Consider the following 23,874-nt stretch of genomic DNA (forward strand, 5'->3'; position numbering starts at 1 on the left):
CATCCTTGCATCCCTGGGATGAATCCCACTTGATCATAGTGTATAATTTTTAAATATGTTGTTATATTCTGATTGCTAATATTTTGCTGAGGATTTTACCATCTAGCTGCATCAAGGATATTGGCCTGTAATTTTCTTTTTTTGTTGTGTCTTTATCTGGTTTTGGTATCAGAGTTATGTTGGTGTCATAGAATGAATTTGGGAGCATGGTGTCGGTTTCAATTGCTTGGAATAGTTTCATGAGAATTGGTACTAACTCCTCTTTAAAAGTTTGATAGAATTCAGCTGTAAAGCCATACAGACCTGAATTTTTTTGTTGGAAGATTGCCAATTACTGCTTCAATCCCCTTGCTTGTTATTTGTCTGTTCAGATTTTCTATCTCTTCTTGGTTCAGTCTTGGTAATTTATATGTGTCTAGAAACTTATCCATATCTTCCAGATTTTCAAATTTTTTGTCATGCAGTTGTTTATAATAGTCTCTAATGAGTCTTTGTATTTCTGTGGTATCAGTTGCAATGTGTCCCTTTTCATTTCTGATTTTTGTTATTTGGATCTTCTCTTTCCTTTTTTTTTTGTTAATCTAGCGAATTTACTGCAATAAATTTGCCACTCAGTACTGCTTTTGCAGTATCCCACAAGTTTCGGTATGATGTATCTTTATTTTCATTAGTTTCTAGAAATTTTTTGATTTCCCGTTTAATTTCTTCCTGGACCCATAGGTTATTCAGGAGCCTATTATTTATTTTCCTTGTATTTCTATAGCTTCCAGCATTTTGCTTACTGTTTGTCTCCAATTTTAGTCCATTGTGGTCTGAAAAGATTTTTGGAATGATTTCAATTTTTTAAAATTTGCTGAGGTTAGATTTGTGACCTAATATGTGGTATATCCTGGAGAATGTACCATGAGCTGATGAGTAGAAAGTGTATTCTTTAACTGTTGGGTGAAATGTTCTGTGTATATCTGCCAAGTCCAGTTGGTCTAGGGTGTAGATTAAATCCTGTGTCTTTTTGTTGACTTGTTGCCTGGAAGTCCTGTCCCATACTAAGAGAGAGGTGTTCAAATCACCCACTATTAATGTATTAGGTCCTATCTCCATCTTTAGGTCTAAGCGTGTTTGCTTGGCATATCTGGGTGACCCAGTAATGGGTGCATACATGTTTATGACTGTTATGTCTTATAGCTGGATAGTTCCTTTTATCATTATATAGTGGCCTTCTTTGTCTTTTTTAATGTTTTTTGGCTTAAAGTCTATTTAGTCTGATATAAGAATAGCTACTCCTGTTCATTTTTGGTTTCCATTTGCATGGTATATCTTTTTCCATCCCTTCACTTTTAGTCTATGAGTGTCTTTACAGATGAGGTGGGTCTCTTGAAGATGGCATATACTTGGGTCTAGCTTTTTAATCCAGTCAGTTAGTCAGTGTCTTTTGAATGAGGAGTTTAGTCCATTCACATTTAGAGTAGTTATTGAGAAGTGTTGTTTAATTTCTGTCATTTAATTGCTACTTGTTTAGGTGGTTTAAATATCTTTTGATCATTATTTCCCCTTTTATTTCTCTTCCTTAATGTGAGTTGGGAATTTAAGGCAGAATGAATTAGCTTCTTTCTCTTTCTTGCTGGCATTTTTGTTTTAACTGTGGGTTTTGCTCTTGCTTGTGTATTAATGATGATCGTCACCATTATTCAGATTCCAGATGAATGACTCCCTTGAGAATTTCTTGCAGGGCTGGTCATGTGGTGGTGAACTCCCACAACTTTTGTTTATCTGGGAAATACACTATTTCTCCCTCATTTCTGAAGGAGAGCCTTGCTGGGAAAAGAATTCTTGGCTCACAGTTTTTTTTTTTCTTTTAGTATTTTGAATATGTCATTCTACTTTCTTCTGGCCTTTAGGGTTTCAGTTGAGAAGTTGCTGTTAGTTTGATGGGGGTTCCCCTATAAGTGACCTGATGCTTTTCTCTTGCTGCTTGTAGAATTCTCTCTTTGTCTTTGAGCCTTGCAAATTTAACTATAGTATGTCTTGGGGAGGATCTTTTTGGGTTGAATCTGTTTGGGGACCTTTGAGCTTCCTGGATCTGAAGACATGTATCTCGCCCTACACCTGGGAAGTTTTCTGTTACTATTTCCTTGAGTAGGTTTTCAATACCTTTTCCTTTCTCCTGCCCTTCAGTAATACCCACTATTCAGATGTTAGAGCTCTTGAGGTTGTCTGCTATCTCTCTTAGGTTTTCCTCATTATTTTTAATTCTTTTTTCCTTTTTTTTTTTTTTTTTTTTTTTTTTGCCTGCCTGAGTTATTTCAAAAATACCATCTTCAAGCTCTGAAATTCTTTCTTCTGCTTGCTATACCCTGCTGCTCAGGCTCTCAGTTGGTTTATTATTATTATTATTTCATTGAGTGAGTCTTTCATTTCTAGAAGTTCTGCTATACTCTTCTTTATGGTATTAATCTCTTTGTAGATTTCCTCCTTCATATTCTGGATGTTTTTTCTTGTTTCATTGTGTTCTCTAATTGAGTCTTTCTTTATTTCTTCAAGTTTTCTTAAGATCATTGCTTGAAATTCTTTTTCAGACATTTCAAGGATTCCCTGTTCCATGGTGTCTGACTTTGGGGCATTACTGCATCCTCTCAGTGGTGTCATTTCTTCTTGATTGTTTGTACTTCTAGTATTTTTTCACTGATGCTTGGTCATTTTGGAGTCTGATTTGGGGGCATTACTGTATCCTTTTGGTGGTGTCATTTCTTCTTGATTGATTGTACTTCTAGCATTTTTTCACTGACACTTGGTCATTTGATAGGGGGTTTGCTTCTTCTACTACACTGAGGTTCGCTGTGGAGTGGCCTTGGTTGCTACTGTGGGGGGTAAATTGTCTTTGCTTGACAGTAGGTTGGTGGTGGTTATGTTAAACCACCTTAGTTCCTATTCAAGACTCTGTGGTCATAGAATGAGCCCCTAGAGCCGTGGAATTCTGCTGGGCCAAATTTGGTGGGTTGGATCTGTAGGCTGGTGCTCCCCACTGGGTCTGAGGCAGGGTAAGGGGCTGTGTTCAGCCATGGAGTTCCAATGGCTGGTGTTGCTGCCTGCCACCACTGCATGGTGCCAGTTCAGGGTACGGAGGCAGGGCCTGGAGCTACCCCCTGCCTGGGTCAGAGACGGTGGGGTAAGGGGGCTGCATGGAGCCATGCAGTTCTGCTGGCTGATGCTGCTGCCGGCCACTGCCAGCGGTCTCCTACACTATCCATCTTGAGCCCTTTCATTCAGCTCTTTGAGACCTTTTGTTCCCCAGGTCTATAATGAGAAATCACAGTCTCTCCCAGCTTTTCATGAATGTCATGAGCAGACACCCTAAAACAAGGGTTAAAAACTCAAGATCCAGACAAGTAAAATAAGTGACTGAAAATGTTTTAAACAAGGTGTGGTGAAAACTGTGGTAAACCACAGAGCATATATTCCATCCAAAAAGACAGCCACTACTCAACTTCAGCTGACTTTTGCTATGGGAAATGTGGCAACAGTATTCTGATTTTTGCAAGGAACAATGGAACCTGAAGTTTTACTAGATGTCTACTTATTTTAAATGCTGACAATTGATTCGGAATTTATGAACCATTTGCTGGTACAGCAAAGCCTGGGTGGCTCATGGATAGCCTATTAGTGACCTTGGCACCCAAGCTTCAGACTGATTCATAAAAATGACTAGGCAAAATAGAGCTGAGACAGAGCTTTGATCATCCCACTAGAAACCTCACATTAAATTCTGAAGAGCACACTTGTAATTAACTACTCCAAGATTCCCCAAGATTCCATTTCTATAATGCTGCTCGTCAACCTCTTGACAGCCACTCATGCAGCCTCCCATCCTCCATATACTGCATCCACTGATATGCTCTCCTAAATCATTAATCTCTATTTACCACCTTCACTCCAAAATGGAAGGTAAATTCAGAAAATTTGAAATAACTCCCTTCCCATTCTGATTATTGATCTATATTGTATTTTCTAACCATTAGCTCATTAAAATAGGATGAAAATCTTTTAGAAAACTGTAAGAAACAGGACTAGGAATGCTTTTTTAGCATACAGAAGGACATTTATGTTACTGGGGAAATTATTTGACCAGTTACATTTTAAAAAGGACCACATTATAATTGTTTTGGCTTCAGACTAAAAATAGAACTACCCTATGATCCAACAATCCCACTGTTAGGTATTTATCCAAAAAGATGGGAAATTAGCATACTGAAGAGATATCTGCACCCCCATGCTTACTGAAGCACTATTCACAATAGCCAAGATATGGAATCAACCTAGGTATCAATGAACAGATGAATGGACAAAGAAAATGAGGTAAATATACACAATGGAATACTACCTGGCCATGAAAAAAGAATGAGATCATGTCATTTGCAGCAATATGGATGAGTTTGGAAGACATTCTGTTGAGTAAAATAAGTTAGGCACAGAAAAATAAATACTACATGTTCTCATTCACATGTGGGAGCTTATAGAAGTAGAAAGTAGAATTGTGGTAATTAGAATCTGGAAGCGGAGTGGGACAGTAGGGAAATAAGTTAGGCACAGAAAAATAAATACTACATGTTCTCATTCACATGTGGGAACTTATAGAAGTAGAAAGTAGAATTGTGGTAATTAGAATCTGGAAGCGGAGTGGGACAGTAGGATAAGGGGAAGTGGGTTAATGAATACAAAATTACAGCTTGAGAGGAAAAATAAGTTCTAGTGGTATACAGTGGTGGTAGGCATCTATAACAGTAATTTACCAAGTATTATCAAATAGCTAGAAGAGAGGAGCTGAAATGCTTCATCACAAAGAAATGATAGTTTTACAATGATGAATCTGATAACTATGCTGATTTTCTCATTACACATTGTATTCATATATGGAAATATAACTCTGTACCCCATAAGTATGTATGATCAATACATGTCGATTAAAAATAAATTTAGGGCCGGCCCGGTAGCGCACTGCTACAGTGCACCACTTGCGAGCACGGTGGTGCTCCCGCCGAGGGTTCAGATCCCACATACAGACTGGTTCCCGCTCACTGGCTGAGCGAGGTGCAGGAGCAACACCGAGGGTTGCGATCCCGTTGCCGGTCCCGGTCCGGTATGGGCGCGACACTGAGGGTTGCGATCCGTTGCCGGACACGAAAAAAGACAAAAAGGAAAATAAATAAATAAATAAATAAATAAAAGTAAATACATAAATAAATAAATAAATTTTAAAAAATAAAAATAAAATAATTTTTTAAAAGTGATTTGATTTCCTCATATATTGCTTAGCCAGTGTTCTTAAGTTATTTCACATGGACATGTTTTATCTCCAATAAGGCTATTACTATTTTAAGGATCTATATATTTTGTATCTACTCATAGAGTTTAATGAACATTTGCTGGGCTGACTGATTCCAAATTACTTCTCAAATTACTACTAAGAAAACAGAAATATTTCAAAGTCAAGATTCATATATAAGCTAGAATTTTCAGCATCACTTTCATTCCAGTCTCTTAGCTACAGCTTCTAGGTCATTCACTTAGAAATTTTATGAACAAAGAAAACTGTTAATTTTTACTGGCACCTATAGAGGCAAAATTGCTAAACAAATCCAAGATGAATTCAAGAACATAGTAATGAATAACTTTCTATCAGTCTCCTAGAACACCATTCCTCAATTCGAAGTGTATTAAAAGAATAAGTTTAGAGTGCTCTAATAGAAATCTGTTTATTTAATGGTGGTTGGCCTAGGAATGCAAGGATTGTGCATCATTTAAAAACATGTAAGTATAATATACCAATAAAACCAGGGAAAAATGCTGCTTTACCATTTTGATAGATAAAAGTTATTTCACAAAGCAAACTTCAGATGGAAAAATCATTTTAAAATGCAATGGATTGAAACAGATTTCTGAACACACCATCTATAAACCAAATGTGACTCACCCAGTAATAATGGAAATACAATGATTGCACAGTGATACTCATGAGCAATTTCATAAGGAGATATTCATGACAAAGAGAAAAGTCACCCAGTATAACAAATATAACAGGCAGCCTGTATTTTGAAGACACACTGAAGAGAGCAAATATCCAGAAAAATACCTGTATAAGAATTTGGTAATTATTGGAACAACTGAAATAATGGAAACTAAAAATAATGAGAGAAATATGAACTCCTGAAACAGGGATCCTGCCAATAATGATGGCTTTTATTCAGTATTTTAAGGGAATCTCACAGATAACTGAGTGGCAGACCTAGGAATCAAACCCATGTCTCAGTGATGCGAAACTGATGTATGTTACATTATGATACCCACCTCCTATTCCCACAATAAAACTAATTATGGCAAGCATTTGTAACCACTAATGAAAGAATACAGAATTATGACCATTCCTTAGCTACACTGGCTATGCTTCCAAGTATTACTAAGAAGATGCTGGAAATTTAAAAACATCTCTGCATATATTTCATTGTTATTTATATTTGTACAGGAGTACTTCAAAAAAGTCCATAAAAAGTACTTCATAAAGTCCATAAAAAGACTATTCTATTTTTCAGCAAACTTTTTGATACACCCTGATATTATAGATAATATTCTTAAACATGTTAAGATGCTTTTCCTTTATTCTCCATTTATGTCATCTTATCCTATTTCATTGAAGCATCCATTGAAAAAACATCACTATTCTAAATGGCAGAAATGCAAAAAGAAAAAAAATACCTTTTTAATTCTTAAAATATACTGTTCATTTATTCATCCATTCAACAAATATTAATTAAGATTCATTATGTTCCAGGTAGTTTTCTGTTTCTAAACACAGCAACAAACAAAATAGATCTTGAAGCATATAGTATGCATCTGCATATGTGCGTGTAAAATGAAACCAAGTGTTTATTGAGTGAAAAGTGTTTTCTACATTCCATTTACACATCAAAAGTCAACCTTGGATGATTTGAGACCATAGAGTTTTATAATTGTCATGGCATAGAAAAGAAAGAGTATATGGAAAAAGGCAACTTCTATCAGTTAAGAGAAAAACCCAACAACTTTGTACTACTAAGAAAGAGTGAGAGAATGAAAAGGGCAAAGAGACAGACTGGAGTGTCCTAGGATCTTATGGTGAGGGTGAAGTGGTAAAAACACCCACATAGGTTGGGGAAGGAAATTGTAGTGTAAAGCAGCCTTGCCCTTTCTTCTCAGGATGGAGAGAAAAATGACAAAATGACAAGCCCCTTAGAAGATCTCAGTGTTTAGTATGGCACCATATCCAGCAAGATCTAAGAGCTCCTCTAACAGACCATCCAGAGCTAGAGAAGGGTGTGGAATTCACCTTCCCAAATCCTGTACACTGCAGATGGTGCAGACACAACTGAGAGTATCTAGCTGCATGAGGGTCAAGACAGACAGGCTAAGAGAACCAGGGGACTACAATAAGTCTGAATATTGAATATTTATTAATATAATTATTGAATATTTACACAAAAGAGATTGAACTAAGCCCACAGGGAGTGAGAAAATAAGTTACCTCAAATCAGTGCCCTCACAATCCCCACTATCATTGCAAAAAATACAAAGAACTAGTTACAGAAAATAAAAGTTCATGTTTTATACAACCTCTGAAACATAGCAATATAAAATGCTAGCCTTGTTATATTCTTAAGATGTAGTGTAATGTGTATAAGTGCTATTACTTATTCTCAACAAATCCTGCTACCTATATAAATTTCAAAATTAAAAATACACAACTAGAATTGTAGCAAAGTTTCAAAAGTAGATGGCTCCTATTGACCATAACAGTTCATAACTGAAAGAGAACAACCAGTTAAACAGCATCCCTTCAAATGCTATTTAACTGTGTGTGATGCTGTCTAGGTGTGTTACACATTATGCTAGAACTACCATGAGGCGCTAGGAAGCGAAGCATGATCATTGTATACAGGGACAAAATTGTTCTCACTATGTAGGGCTGGAAACCCCATCCAGAAAAATCTTCATTCTTACTCTTGCTAAACTGTTTCACTTACATTTTTTTTCTAACTTTGTAAAAGGCATCAAAAATCCATCAGTAATCATCCTTGATTCAAAAATCTAAAAATCATCCTCAACTCCTCTCTTTTTCTTATCCCCACAGCCAATCCATCACCAAGTCCTATATATTCTTCTTCCTAAATGGAGCTCAAAGCTGACCGCTTCGCTTCTCTGTTGCCAGTATAAACCTTGAACAGACTAATAAAATAGCCTCCTTCCAAGTATCCCTGGTAACACTTATGGCCCCAACAATTTATTCTTTGCAAAGAATGTGACTGAAATTCTCCAATAACTCCTGTTATATCCAGCCCCCAATATTGCTGTCCTCTGGTTTCCCAATCCCCAGCAACATTGACTGATCTTCAAAATGACAAGTTGTACTTTCCCCCCAGAGTATATATAGTTGATATTCCCTTCTCATGGAAAGTTCTTCCCTCCAAATCTTCACATGACAAGAAGCTCCTTCTGGTCATTCAGATCATAGCTCAATGCCAATTCTTCAAACAGGACTTCCTGGAGCATCCTATCAAAAGTAACGCTCCTTCCCTGACAGTCCATTCGCTTGGTGATGGGTATATAACCCAGTTATCTCTTTAGAATGTAAGCTCCTTAGGGATAGGGATCTTATGTATGTACTTTTCACAGGTATATAGGTACTCTATCAATATTTTTGAATGCACGCATGTATAAATAAATAGTGTAATAGAGGGGAAGAGTCACCTTTTTCCCACTCTTCCTTTTCACTAACATTTCTCATGACACTCCCAATTTTGCCATAATTAGGCAAAATTACTAGGAATCAGGAAGTGAATAACACAAGGAAGTGTAGTCTAAAGAATAGCATTCAAAGGGTATAGAGAAGAGCTGGGAGAAAAAAATCTTAATTTAGGAAGAGAAGAAAAGCAAAGTTCTCACTCAAGAGAACTGGCCCATCCAAGTCAGAAATATACAAGTAAGAAAGTGCCCATGATTTACAAAGTATTGGGTAAATTGTGTTTTCTGAGTTGAAATATTTAAAATCCACTAGAAATGTGTTACATAATTGGTTAATCCTCTTAACAGAACTTATATTAGGTAAAAGTGAGGATTTAAATCTATGAGTTTACATAAAGCAGTACAGGCATGCTGTTAACTGACATGAGAAGCACTATGGGATTTCATCTTTTTCACAATTGAAGCATAAATAAGTAATCAGGGTAAATGAGATCAGAAAATACACTGCTGACATTTCAATGGAAATTAACCTCAAACAACAGATTTCTTAGATAGAGTAGTGGTTTCACAGTATCGTAAATATAATTAATTCGACACAATTGAATTTTTAAAAATGCTTAAAATGCCAATTCTTAGGTTATATTTGTTTTGCCACAATGGAAAAAAATTTGAAAAAAAAAATTTAAATAAATAAAAAAGAAAGAAAGAAAAGATTTCTGAAGAAATATCTCTTAAATCTTAGCTCAAGGAAACTTTAAAAGGTAGTGAGAGTATTTGTGTAAAACTTTAGAAGAGTTTAAAATTATATATTCATGTAAGTTGGTCAATGACTTTTAAAAGTAAAAATGTAATTATGCAATACACATAATTGTTTTGTTTTAATTGCAAAAATTATATTACTCGACTGTGATTAGACCAATACATAATATGGGAAAAATTTGTTTGTTTTACACAATTACATAATATTGGAAAAACATGTTAACTAGCCTATTAGTAATCAGGTTCTTAATGCAGCATCTTTCCTAGTGTCTTTGTAAAATGTAACATTCATTAATTATTAGAAAAAAAGGCTTCCATCAAAAATAGCACTGATTTAGAAACTACTATGTTGCAACTAAGAATTTCTATTCTGCAATATGCTTTCAGATGCAAATGTGGAATATCAGATAATTTCTTGTGTTTTTATAAGTTAATCTTCAGTATTTTTTTTGAGTATCTTCTTTTTTATGCAAAATGTTTTATTGTTAAGTAAATGTAATTAGCATGTCTACCTAAACAAAATATCGCATACCTACCATAGTAGACTAAGTTTTAATCTTTTTGGTATTTATATTCTGAAATACAATCTAACAAAAATGAGATTAGAAAAATTAGAACCTTTTGCAATCCATGCAATTCATCGCAACAGAGAGTCTGAGGATAGACGAAAAGGTTCTTCATGAAGTTCTTTCTCCCTCTGGCTACTATGATCTTTCCTACATCTCACCCTCCTTCTTTACCTATCTTCCTTCAGGTCACAGCTCAGACATAACTTCCACAGCTACACTATCCCTGATGACCCAGAGTAGCTTCAGTCCCTCTTTTGACCTGACAAATAATTTCTGGGAACATTTATACCAGTAATTAAAATTATAAAAATTAGCTGTCTACACATCTGTCAAAGTTAGATCTCTTCTACTAAAGTGCAAGATCCATGAGGGCAAAGAGTCCCTAATACCCATTAAAGCAAGGGTATTATTCAGGCTTTTATTCATTTTTAATTTGCTATAATTTTTCAATAAGGGGATCTTGTTCTTTACCCTGTTCCTTAGAAATTATATGACTTGTACATAACTTAGATGCAACTTTACCTTGAGACTCTATTTTTAACAATCCAGGTGTTGCAAATGCATAAGACAATTTGGAACTCTTTGTTCATTTGATAAAAGCTCTGCCTGGGGAAACTTATGTTGAGTGAAATAAGCAAAGCACAGAGGGATAAATACCACATGTACTCACTCATAAGTGGGAGCTAAGAGAGAAAGAAGGAAGGAAAGAAAGACCACACTGGTGCGTTGGACTTGCAGAGGGAAAGAACATTCCTTGGGCTACAAAGTGGAGTGGAGGAAAAAGGGGGGGAGAGGGTAGGGACAATTGGGTGGGGGGCATGGGGTACAAATGTAATTTGTCTTAATGGACATGCTGCCGGTATGGATCTGACCTTCACATCTTGGGCACGAGGGGTGACAATCAGCTTTGTATCTCATGAATATTCATAACCAATAAAAATAAATATATAAATAACACTAAAAGAAAAAAAAAAAGCTCTGCCTGCTCAAAATATATGTTCACTCCTGGTCTGATTCCTGCATACAAGATCTCCAATTTTCACCATTTAAGAGAAGAAATAAAGAAGTAGGCAATATTTCTAGAACAGCATTGCTAAAGTGGTTTAATACATCTTATCTTAGATATTACTTAAGATTAAAAGGAGAGCTAACCTTCTTCCCTAGCCTTTAACCATTGACCTATTGGGAAGGATTTACTTAAACATTTTCACTTCAAGAGCAAGGAGAACTTATCTATGAAAAACTGAAAATGTGGGCCAATTCGTTTTGACAAAGAAGTAGAGGCAATGACTAAGGAAGACTACTAACCCATGGATGCAAAACACTTAGAAACTGGGGCAACCCAGAGCACCCTATGAGGATGCGTTGGTGAAATACACTGGTGGAAGTGAAAACAGGACCTGAAAAGGGAAAAAAGGATTCCACAGACTCTATCATTTTGAGTTGAATGAGAGCAATACTGAGAAAAGACTTTCTTCCTCTAGAAATGTCTAATGAACATTCTACCCTGGTGAATGATTCTAGACTCTGAACATACACAGGGTGCAGCCTACTCTGACTATAGGAAAACTTGAAAGAAAGAGAGGGAAAAAAAAGATACTCCACAAATACTTATGATACATCCAGGCCCATCTTTCATGGTAATAGAAATTCCCTTTACAAAAAAAAAAAAAGTTGCCTCAAAATATGCAATGTATAAAACATAAAATCCAAATCCCAATCCCAAATATAACCCTCAAAAATCATTTTCTTAGCATGATTACATATATGTCTTTAACGTGGCGAGGTACCAAAGTAAAGTGGTCTCTGTAGGAAAGTTGATTTTATTCAGGTTAGGAAAATATATATTTAAATATTTGATATAAAGGCTATTAACATTCAGGCTAATTAGGTAGAGAACCTAGAAAATAGCCTGAATTTATTAACAAGTTAATTTTAATAACATAAAAAATGTTGAAAGTTGACATAAAGAGAATCTACTCCAAAACTTATGTAAATGTAAAAGTTGAAAAACATAGTCATGACATAACGTGAGGTAACATGACAGTCATGTTAATGTTCAAACCATTCAAACCAAATTTTTAGGCTTAAAAATTCGCATGGGAGAAATACTGCTAAATTTCTTTACAGAGTACTGATGACTTTAGGAGCAAAAGGGCATTTTATACCCGATGTTATTGAATGTAAATGTGACTCTTCTAGCTTCTTTCACACCATGGCAATGAAATATCTAACATGGGAGAAATACTGCTAAATTTCTTTACAGAGGACTGATGACTTTAGGAGCAAAAGGGCATTTTATACCCAATGTTATTGAATGTAAATGTGACTCTTCTAGCTTCTTTCACACCATGGCAATGAAATATCTACATAATGCTGGCATAGTACACAACTGATACTCAAGGCTAAGGGAATCTTTACATTAGGTTTCATTCTATATATGTTTCATGAAATGTTATGGAATCAAAGTATATTAGTATCCATTGCTATATTTACCATCCTCGTCAGTCAGTACACTTATGGGTGCACTCCGAACTCCTTCACCTTTGAGTGTACTAGCAGACACATCAATCATATATTGGGTGTATTTCTTCAGTCCTAAATAAAAATAGAATAGATAAGTTGACAGTTACATAATATTTTTTAATAATATGCAAGAGGCAAACTATAAAATGGCTCTCAACTCAACAGTCTTCCAAAAGTAAAAAGTGAATGAAAAAGTATTTCTTTGGCAATAGTAACTCCTATTATGAAGACAAAACACTATAGGATAATGTGAAAAAGTATTGACATAGAGTATTCTTTCATGTGGCCTGCAATAAACCCCTAGCTAATTTAACCAAAAAGACATAATTGTCATACCTGTATGAAAATAATTGCACTTAAGCCTTTTATAACGAAACATTAAGCTAATATTTTGTGACGACACTGTCCATATAAATGTAAATATCCAACATTAGATTAGTTATTTTACCTTTAATACTCTGAGTCAAAGAGGTTGTATTTATAGTTCTTTCCTCATTTCCATTACTTCTCTTGAGATAAATTGTATATTGTTGTATGATTCCATTGGGGCTACTTGGGGGAAGAAATGATAGCTCAATCTCTCCAGAAGAAATATTTTTGTAAGTAATATTTTCTGGTGCACTATCAGGCACTGGAAGAAACAAAAAATATAAAAAATTCCATCCTAAAAATCTATTCTGCTAAAATTCTCATGCAAGTGCACTAGGTTATTTATGCACAAACATTCACTAGATTGTGATTATAATAATCATCCTAAAAATAGTAAGGTGTAGATAAACTACAACATTTATGGCTGTATAAGAAAAAATTTATCTCCCACAAAAATCCATACTATGATTCTACAGAATAACACAAGATGAAATGTTTATTAAATGACTTAAGACTGTAATAAGCTGTCTTGCATTTCAGAACATGCAAATGCAAGAAAGAAAACTGAAAAACATTTAAAAATGATATTGCCCTTCATTAATAATAATATTTAAATAGTTAATAGGTTAGTTTGGTCCACAACAAGATCTATGACAAGGCATGGAACCTCTCCAAGATATGAGATTGCATAATATGACCTGGCAAAAAAATCATCTCCTAAGGATAAAGGATATCATTGAATAAAGCACTAGTTTCTGTCTCTAATAACATTCTTGTTGCATTCAATGTAATATTCATAAAATAATTCTCTATGTATATTCAATTACAAAAACTTTACATGAGATTCTAATTCAGGCAAAATATTGAAATAGATACCCCAAACTGAATAAATACCCTATAAATATTGTACTTAAAATAACTAAAACTCTGTATAACATTAAAATAAATTTTATGGAATACTATTCAGCTACAAAAAAAATGATATCCTATCATTTACAGCAACATGGTTGGAACTGGAAACCATCATGTTAAGTGAAGTAAGTCAGGCACAGAAAGACAAATACCATATGATATCTCACTCACGTGAAATAAAAAAAAATTATTCTCATCTCATAGAAGTAGAGAGTAAAATAATGGTTACCAGAGGCAAGGAGGGAAAGGGGGCTGGGAGGAGAAGTAGCGGACTGATGGGTACAAAACTATGTTATGTACTCTAAGTGAATCATTGTGCAGTATATGCATGTATTAAAACAATACACCATAAGCCACAAATATGTACAAGTAAATGAGAAAATATTTCGAATGAAAAAATTACAAAGCTGGCAAGGAAGTTAAAAATCAGCGGTGGCCAAACAAACAAAACAACAACAATAACAACAAAAAGTAAAAACAGGAATCCTGAGAAGGAAGCTGGTGCTAAACTCTACTTTGATTTGGAGAGTTCTAGTTAATACCAGTATCTTTGAATTTCTGTATTAACATCACGGTAGAGTGCCAGAGAGAGAATGTAAAGCCTCGGGCCATTTGAAGTATAATGGATACCCCTGCATAAAGAGCTAGAACCCCAAAAGAACCAGGACCATCATATTAAACAACTCTAGGGGAACACCTTGAATTCTTCTGCAGGTAGGTGCCATAGAACTCCACAAGTGGGGCCGGCCCGGTGGCGCACTGCTACAGTGCGCCGCTTGGGAGTGCGGCGGTGCTCCCACCGAGGGTTCAGATCCCACATGCAGACCGGTTCCCGCTCACTGGCTGAGCGAGGTGCGGGCGCAGCACCGAGGTTTGCGATCCCGTTGCCGGACACGAAAAAAAAAAAAAGAATTCCACAAGTGTTAACTCCTGGACTTGTGCAATGTGACTGAGTTACCATTACTCCTAAGCAACTAGAAGTAAATACAAATCCTCTCTGGATGAACTTAACTTCCAACTGCATAAATTTCCCACAGATAAAGTTTCAAGGAATATGAGCTCACTGATAAAAATCACTAAACATGCACGCAAATTAGATAGTAATTGCGAAAGCCAGCAAAGAAAAAGGAAACACACGCACAAAGCAGTCAGGCTTGGAAAAAGTTCAGATATTAAAATTATCAGACAAAAAATAAAGATAAAAATGTTTCATATATTTTGAGAAATAAAACATTTTAAAATATGAGCAAAAAATTATTTGAATATTGATGAATAATTTAAATAACCGACCAAATAGAACCAAGTGGACTTTTAGAACAAAAGAACAAAATAACTAAAATTACAGTTCAATGGGAGAAATAAGTTCAAGAGACCTGTTGTTACATAGCAGGTTGACTATAGTTAATGACTATATATTGTACTCTTGACGACTGCAAGAGAGTAGATTAGAAGTTTTCTCACCACAAATACAACAACTATGTGAGGTAATGCATATGTCAATTAGCTAGATTTAACCATTCCACAATGTAGATGTACTTCAAAACACCATATTGTGCACAATAAATACATATAATTTTATGTGTCAATTTAAATAAATTTGAAAAAATTTTTTTGACATATTAAAGAGCATATTAGATAAAGATAAAAAGAAATTTGGTGTAAAAAACGATAGTATCGAAGAAAGTATCAAGAATGCAGCTCAAAGAAAAAGTTGTGGAAATATAAAATGGCATTTAAAAGATATAGATAATGTATTGAGAGGTCTAAAATAACAGAGAGAATGAGGATGAAGAAATATTTCTTTCAAAATTGTCAAAAGACATCAATCTTTAGATAGAGGAATCTCAATAATTCCAAGCAGGAATTTTTTTTTTTAAAGTCATATTAGGCACATCATTGTGAAAATGCAAAATATCAAAGAAGATCAGATCTGCACAGCACCAGAAGGAAGACAGATCATCTACACAGGAATGACAACTAGACTGGCAACTAACATCAGTTGAAAAACAAGCCGAATTATATACCCAGAAAAAATGACAAGAGCAAAATAAGAATGTATTCAGACAATCAAAAACTGAGAGAGAATACCCTCAAAACACCCTCAATAAATGAAATTGTAAACAGAGATGAAAGACCACTGCAAAGATAATGGTTTAAAAATTGCCTGCTTAAAACAGTAACAATAATGACTCATTTGGAGGGTTAAACAATGTAAACTAAATTTGTAAATACTATTGCCATTATAGAGTCTTGTTACAAGATTATTTTCTTTCAGAGGAATGAATTAAACCTTTTTTAACTAATATTCTAAATACAATGGATATAAAGATTACTACTAAAAAAATTTGGAAGACTTGAATGCACCAGTCCTTGGAAGCCACATTCCATCAGACATCACCATGTACTGCCCCTCCTTGAGACAGTCATCTGGTGCTACTCTGCCACTTCTCCAAACATCTTAAAGATTTTATCACCTGAATGACCGGCTTCCTCTCCACCACTCTTAGAGACATCAACATCCATACAATTGATCAGTCCAATTCACTGGACCCTGTGTTCCTTGATCTCTATGATTTCAATAATCCTTTCTTCCACCTCACTTTAACGGCAACACCTGAGCCCTTGTCATTACCAGTAACTGTCAGTGTTCCTCTCTTTGGCAACCACCTCTTATCCTTCCAGTTTACTGACCTTTGTACACTCAATCCAACAATTCTTTGATCCTCATCAAATTTTCACTGTACACCACTCCCCTTATGCCCTCATTTACCTACATACTCAGGTTAGAGGCGGTAGTCACTACAGTAACTATTATCAGTCCCTAGCAACCAGCACCAACTCCTGTTTCTATCTTACTTTCCTGGCAAAATTATAATTTCAGTTAAACCAAACTCTGTGCTGGCTCCATATCACCAATATAAGAGTTAAAAATGGCTGAAAACACCACTCCATTCTGAACAGCCTCACTTAAATTTATAGCCTCAAATCTCAAATGGATCATTTTCCACTTCCTGGCAGCTATATATATTTTTTAGTTAATTCAGTCTCTTACTGTTTTGTTCTCTCATCATCTTTTCTCTCTACAAACCTCCTATAAGCCCTTCCCCTCCTTGTTCGAAGCAGATCAACTTGCTCATTTCATTGGGAAAATTAAAAACATTAGAAGAGAACTATATTATCTTCCTACCACAAATTTTCCTTTAACTGCCTTTCCAAGCCCTCTCCCTACACTTCTGCACTTGATTCCATTCCTCTTGTCTATTCAAAGACTTTACACTTTAAGTTATTTAGATATACATGTGAACACGCACACACATTGTAATTTATATCACATTTTAAAAAGTCTCTTTTGATTCCACTTGCTCCTTCAGATATCAAAAGTTCTCATAACTTGCCCTTACTCATTTTCTGCACTTTAACTTTCATTCTCTCTTAATCCCACTTCTTTTTTTTTTTTTTTTTTGGTGTCCAGCAACGGATCGCAACCCTCAGCGTCGCGCCCGTACCGGACCGGGACCGGCAACAGGATCGCAACCCTCGGTGTCGCACCCGCACCTCGCTCAGCCAGTGAGCGGGAACCGGTCTGTATGTGGGATCCGAACCCTCGGTGGGAGCGCCGCCGCACTCCCAAGCGGCGCACTGTAGCAGTGCGCCACCGGGCCGGCCCTTAATCCCACTTCTGTTAGGCATTTTTACCCATTTTTTTTTCTGTGAAAACTACTCCTTTGAAGTCACCAGTGACCTCCATCTTGCCAAACCTCTAATCAATTACATTCCCTCATGTCACCTCACTCTTCAGGAGAATTTAACATAAGAAATAAATTCCTTCTACTTGAAAATCTGTATTCACTTGGCTTCCAAGATATGTTTTTCCAGTTTTCCTCCTACCTCACTGGTGACTTCTGCTTAGTCCTTGGTTGGCTCTTCCTTGACTTCCAAAGTCTGTGTGTCATATTGCTCAGGACACAACTGTAAGCTTTTTGACATCTCTCTCTACACTCACCCTAATGTGACTATATTATCCCTTGACTTTGAATACCAGAGATATGATGATGCCTCCAAATTGTGTATTCAACTATGGATCTTTTCCCTTTGCTTCAAACTTATTTATCCAATTACCTTAATGATAAGCACTTGGGCATCTCAAATATATTTAAAACAGAACTCCTGAATTTTCTCCAAACTGACCTCCTTCACTGGACTTTCCTCATCTCAGTAAATGGCATCACCATTCCCCTAGATAATCAGACAAAATCTAAAAGTTAATCTTGATTTTTCTGTTTACTTCCACATCCCACATATTCAGCAGCAATCTTCTAAAATTGTAAATCATATCATGTTCTCATTTCATAGTTTTCCGATAGCTTTCCATTAAAATTAAATTCCAAACTTCTTAGAATGGCACCCAAATGTCTGCATGATCACCTCCGCCTGTCTATCTTCTTATCTGCTAATTCTCTACCCACAACTCATACTACCTGAATGACAAAAATGACCTGCTCTTCCTCAACCCCATAGTTTCTTCCCACTTCAAGAACTTGGCAATTGATATCCCTCTTTCTAGAACATTTCTCTTTCTCATCCTCATTTTATTTAGTCTTATACATCATATATCTCTGGGAAAAATATGACCTCCTTGGTAAGGCCTTTTCATAGTCTTCCACCTCAAATAGCTCACTCACTGCTCTGTAACTTTCTCCCTTCTTTCCCTGATATCTTTTTCTTCATAGAACTTACTACTACCCCAAATCATATATTTGTTTACTGGTTTATTCTCTGTGACCCTTCTAGAATGTTAAGTTTCAGGAAGGTAGGGATTTTGTCTTGTTTACTGCTCATCTGTACTGCACAGTATGACGGCAGCACATAATATGGAGTCTATAAAAGTCTGTCCAGAGAATGAGTAAACATGTCCAAAATGATGTAGAATGTATTTATAACAGAAAAGAAACTCATAGGTAAAAAAAGAAATAAGATTGGACCAAAAAGCTCTTAGTTGCAAGAAAAAATGGAATTAGTGATGCTATGTTTGAGTTTTATAATTCAGTATAACTTCTAATATTTAAAAATTCTCCCTAAAATTAAAGTTGTCCCTCTGGAGTTGCCTGCCTACCCAGTAGTCAGGATATAAATATACATCCCTGACCCCAGGCTGATATCCTTTGCATTTTTATTCATTTATCCTTAGGGGATAACCAGTTCTGAATCTTTAGGCAAATAAAGCAAGACAGACTTGATGACTTAGTGATTTTGTTTTTTTGTTTGTTTGTTTTTTTGTTTTTTTTTCCTTTTTGTCTTTTTTCGTGTCCGGCAACGGATTGCAACCCTCAGTGTCGCACCCGTACCGGACCCGGACCGGCAACGGGATCGCAACCCTCGGTGCCGTGCCCGCACCTCGCTCAGCCAGTGAGCGGGAACCGGTCTGTATGTGGGATCCAAACCCTCGGCGGGAGCGCCGCCATGCTCCCAAGCGGTGCACTGTAGCAGTGCGCCACCTGACTTAGTGATTTTGGAAGGATGATGCACCTAGAATTTTCCGAAAGAGCACAAAGAGTGTTCCCAACTGTAGGAGTATATTATAAAGCAGATAACTTACAAATAAAAAGTAATGATTATAATCAGTTGGAATAAGTTGAATCTATTTAAAATCTAAAAGTAACAGAAATAATTTAGTACATGACAATACTATAAATGGAAGTTACCTAGAGTATGCTAAAAGATTGTTGTTTGGCATACATAGTTTTAATGTACATAGATAAACTTCTATTAATACAAATAAATTTATAGAGCTCTACACAAAATTTTAATCAACATCTAAATTACCATCCACTAGTGTTTGTTGCCCCAAATCAGACATATTCAAGGTATTTTGTTAAAGCCTTACTGTAAAAAAAAGTTATGTCTTTAAAAAAAGGAAAAGGAATATGTATAGATCATCAAAAAGGTAATTTTTATGGGAACTTCATAAAGTTATTTTTCTGATTATTGCACCGTAAGTATGAGAAAATAAAAACTAATCTCAAGTTTGTTCGTAAACTGCATATTTGATGATTAAAACACACACATACACACACACACACACAAAGGATCAATCTTGTATTGATCTTTCCTCTTTGACTGCAAGAGTATTTTATGCTGGCTGGTTTGCTCAATTGGTTGGAGCGTGGTGTTATAACACTAAGGTCAAGGGTTCGGATCCCTGTACTGGCCATCAACCAAAAAAACAAACAAACAAAAAAAAGTATTTTACTTTCAAGCATTAGTAAACTCTGGTTCACTAAACAAGGTAAGGCATTTGAACAAATGATTTACTCCTGTTTGTAATTACCCAGCACTAACACATCACCAAGTTAATGTATCACTCAATGTCTCATGAAACAATATTGAAGAGTGGGCCCTTGTTTTTCTTATGAGAGTAGGTGTACTTATTGTATTCAATAAGATTGTTGGGTTCTGGGCAGAGACAGTTGTTTTTGAGCACATCTTGCTTCAGATGACACCTTGAGACTCATAAAACTCTAGCTTCCTCCTTTGCCAATGGAGCTAAAGTTGGTGGTTCACATTTAGTTCCCAATAAACTTTACAAAACAGAAAAAGAAAAAAATAGTAGCAAACATGATCCAGGAAAAGTCACTAATGTAGATTCCATTGCCCACAATTTCCAACCAGATGGAGAATGCAAAGATCTCGAAACTACCCTACCTTAGGACACAGAGCTGGAAAATAGGAGGATGGGGATTGAACCCTATACTCCACTATTAGGCCCCTTTGTTTCTGAGGAATCTAAGTGACAAGACAACCCAATTATGCCCACCCAAGTGGGTGGGCCAGCAAGCCCTAGGATAAGTTGTTCTCCCCTTCTCTTTATTTTTCTAGCTAGCTTAGGGGACTATTAAATGAGTCCTGTAATAGGGGTCAGGAGACCTATCATCAAACCTCAACTTCACTTCTCATTTAGTATGACTTATGAGTCATCTTACTCAGAGTCCTAGGTCTCTTTGCCTATAAAATAAAGCATTCTATATGTTTTCTAAGATACTTTCCCAAAAGTATCCAAAAGATACTTTCTAAAATTCCCATTTTAAATTACATCTCAAATTAAATTCTCATATCTACTTCTGGTTTATTATCCCTGCCTTAGAATTAAGCTCATACAAACAGATAATAAAACTGAAATTAAATTTACTTTTTCTATGCTAAGTAAAAGATTACATGCATGTGATATTCAGCAAACAAAAAAATGTGTTATAATTTATCATTAAAATAAGGTGTTCTTGATGCTCTGACCACATAAATAGTGAAGTATTTGATAAGCATTCATGAATATGGTGACTCGTTAATATTACAACAGGATCTTTGAAAGTTATTACTTTCCGTCCCATGCTATACAGAGTCCAAAGAGCAAAATATCACTGCAACAATAAATAGAAAGACCCCAGATACATATTATAATTTACACCTTTAGTGATGGCTTCCGGAACAGCATGTACTGTGAAAGGGAAATGGGCTTTACAGTCAAATGGATTTGGGTTCCAATTTCAGCTTTGTAACTTACCAACGGGGTGACCTTAAGCAATTAAACACCCACCAGTTAATGTAAACTTTAGGAGGGCAGGAAATTGTTTTCTTCCATACTGCTATATATCCAATTGGGCCTAGCATATTGTAAATATATGTTGAATATTTGCTGAAAGAAGGAATTTTTCATAGCCTCGGTTTTCATTAGACAATGACAATAATAATAATTTAGTACTTTACTCTAGAATTTAAAAGAGACAATTCGTGTGAAAGCCCATTGCAGTTAGCAAGTGCCTAAAACATGTTTTTTTTTTCCCCGTGACCCACTGTAAAGTATAACTGAGTCACTAAAGAGCAGGTATATTTCTCAAAAATACTTATTTTAGGTACGATATATATAAAAGCAATAAAATATGCTAATAGAAAGTTTAATATCAATTAAGTTTTACTTTAAATGGTAACTCTTGATGATATAAAATGTTCCTTTCATCACTGTCTCGTTCCTGCAATTACAAACTATGTCATTCTCTGTGGGTACTTCCATGTCGTCTCATTGTATTAACTTCTGTACATGGTCTCAAGAGGATACTTTTGCTCATAAGTGAGCTGATTTTCTAGATTTCTATATCTTCAAGGTCAAGGACAGAACCTTATATATACTATCTGGCTGAACCATATGAAATTGCTGGTATTTAGCCATTTATGATCTATAAAAATTGCAATTTCATGTGGTTCATCCAGTAGCTAGTCAATAAACACTTATTTTTTTTTATATGTATAGACAAAACAGTAACTTTACATTTAGTTCTTAATGCTTAGTATACATTATTGAATTGGCCCTATTAGGCTATGCCTCTGATATGTGATTATAAACATAATATAAACAATAAATTAAGATTATCAGCCAAAAATGTCTTGCCTTGTGCTATTTGTTCTAGAATCATTGAAACTGAAATACAAGCAACCCCTTGCTTGCATTACTTCTTTAGATGAGACATGCTTTCCTTACTCACTCAACGATCTTTATAACATCCTCCTGCCCATTCCACCCTCTTTATGAAAACCCAGGCCAATGCTGCCTCCTCTATAAGCCTTCCCCAGACATGCCATTTTTGTGCTCCCACTCTGCACTGCTATCTACACACATACCTTGCTAGAGTATAAGAATCTATTCCTATGAGTATGTCTCTGCTTTTACCTAATTTGAAAGCAAGAAGTTATTCAACCCAAAATTTAAAGGCACATTCAAAGAATCTTTGGTTTCTCAGGGTTTCTCATTTGAGAAATTCACTGATTTTTATCAGAAGCTCCCTTATATGTAAATCAGACTTGCAAGCAAGACTTTGCCCATACTTTACCAGAAAAATCAAATAAATTTCAACGGAACAATGAGGGTTGTTAGGTTATGTAAAATATAAACAAAATGGCAATTATCAGCTATGTTTACTATGTCATTATATCTTATTAAACAGACAAACAAAAATACATACCAGTCTCAGAAGTCCTTACAGAGAGTAAAGAAGATAAGTGATTGCCATGGCCAAATCTGGTATACGACCTTACAGAAATGTTGTAGAGGGAGTAAGGTTTTAAATCCCTTAAAATTATGTTTGTTGCTGAAGTGTTCTTTATAAATAAAGTATCTATATTTTTATAGAGCACTTCATAAGCAACAATAATCCCATTGGGTTTTTCAGGTGGCGACCATTTCAACCCTATTTCATGTGCAGTAACATCAATTACTTCAACATCTTGGGGTGATGATTCTGGTTCTGGAGAAAGAAAACAAAAGTTTAAGTACGTAAGTTTTTTCATGCTTGTTGCTTCAGACACTAAAGGTAACAAGAAATAGAGGCAGTAAATAAGGGTAACACCACTTTCTTTTTTTCTTTTCTTTAAATTAAAACTACACCTAATATTCTTACCATCTTCTGGAGTTCTCACAAAGATGTCATTTTCTTCAGACAAAGAACTTTCTCCAACATGGGTTGAGGCAGCCACTCTCATTTTGTATTTTGTGTATTTCTTTAACCCTGTAATGACAACAAGCAATTTGTTTGAAGTCCTTAAAATAACATTCTTGGTTAGTGCCATTTAACATAGGGCTAGTGAAAATAATTTATTTGGTGGACTGGCTATCTAAATCAGCTTCTATATAATCCCAATTTCCCCAAATTCCTTGAGCTTGAGGGTCTTTCCATGTTAATGATGTCTCAGTTCTTTCCTAAAATATTAAGGCAATAATCTAAAGATGAAAAAATTATTCTTGGCACACTGCAAGGAGTATAGTTGATTTGGCACAAATACCATGCCCACTGAATTACTTCAGGTGATTTTCACATTCATTCATTCAGGTCTTCAATAATGAGTTATTTTGATGTACCAAATATAATATTCCCTGGGTTAAGTAAATTTCCATGAAACTTGTAATCTGACGCTTTTTATTTCTTTGTAG

At 35.5% G+C, this 23,874-nt stretch overlaps 1 protein-coding gene across 1 annotated transcript in view; it reads right to left on the reverse strand.

Moving 5' to 3' along the window:
• The window catches only part of PTPRQ (protein tyrosine phosphatase, receptor type, Q), a gene marked incomplete at its 3' end in the record, with an annotated part of 63,451 nt that overhangs the window by 15,115 nt on the left and 24,462 nt on the right, over nt 1-23,874 (reverse strand). Inside the window, exons 7-10 of the mRNA XM_008593659.1 lie at nt 23,345-23,452; nt 22,910-23,191; nt 13,069-13,251; nt 12,591-12,692 (exon numbers count right to left, since the gene is read on the reverse strand). Of these exons, the coding sequence (XP_008591881.1) occupies nt 12,591-12,692; nt 13,069-13,251; nt 22,910-23,191; nt 23,345-23,452 (675 nt within the window). The remainder of the gene's footprint in view (nt 1-12,590; nt 12,693-13,068; nt 13,252-22,909; nt 23,192-23,344; nt 23,453-23,874) is intronic.

The sequence above is a fragment of the Galeopterus variegatus genome, unplaced genomic scaffold, assembly GCF_000696425.1.
Source record: "Galeopterus variegatus unplaced genomic scaffold, G_variegatus-3.0.2 Scaffold9482, whole genome shotgun sequence".
In the NCBI taxonomy this organism is placed as follows: domain Eukaryota; kingdom Metazoa; phylum Chordata; class Mammalia; order Dermoptera; family Cynocephalidae; genus Galeopterus; species Galeopterus variegatus.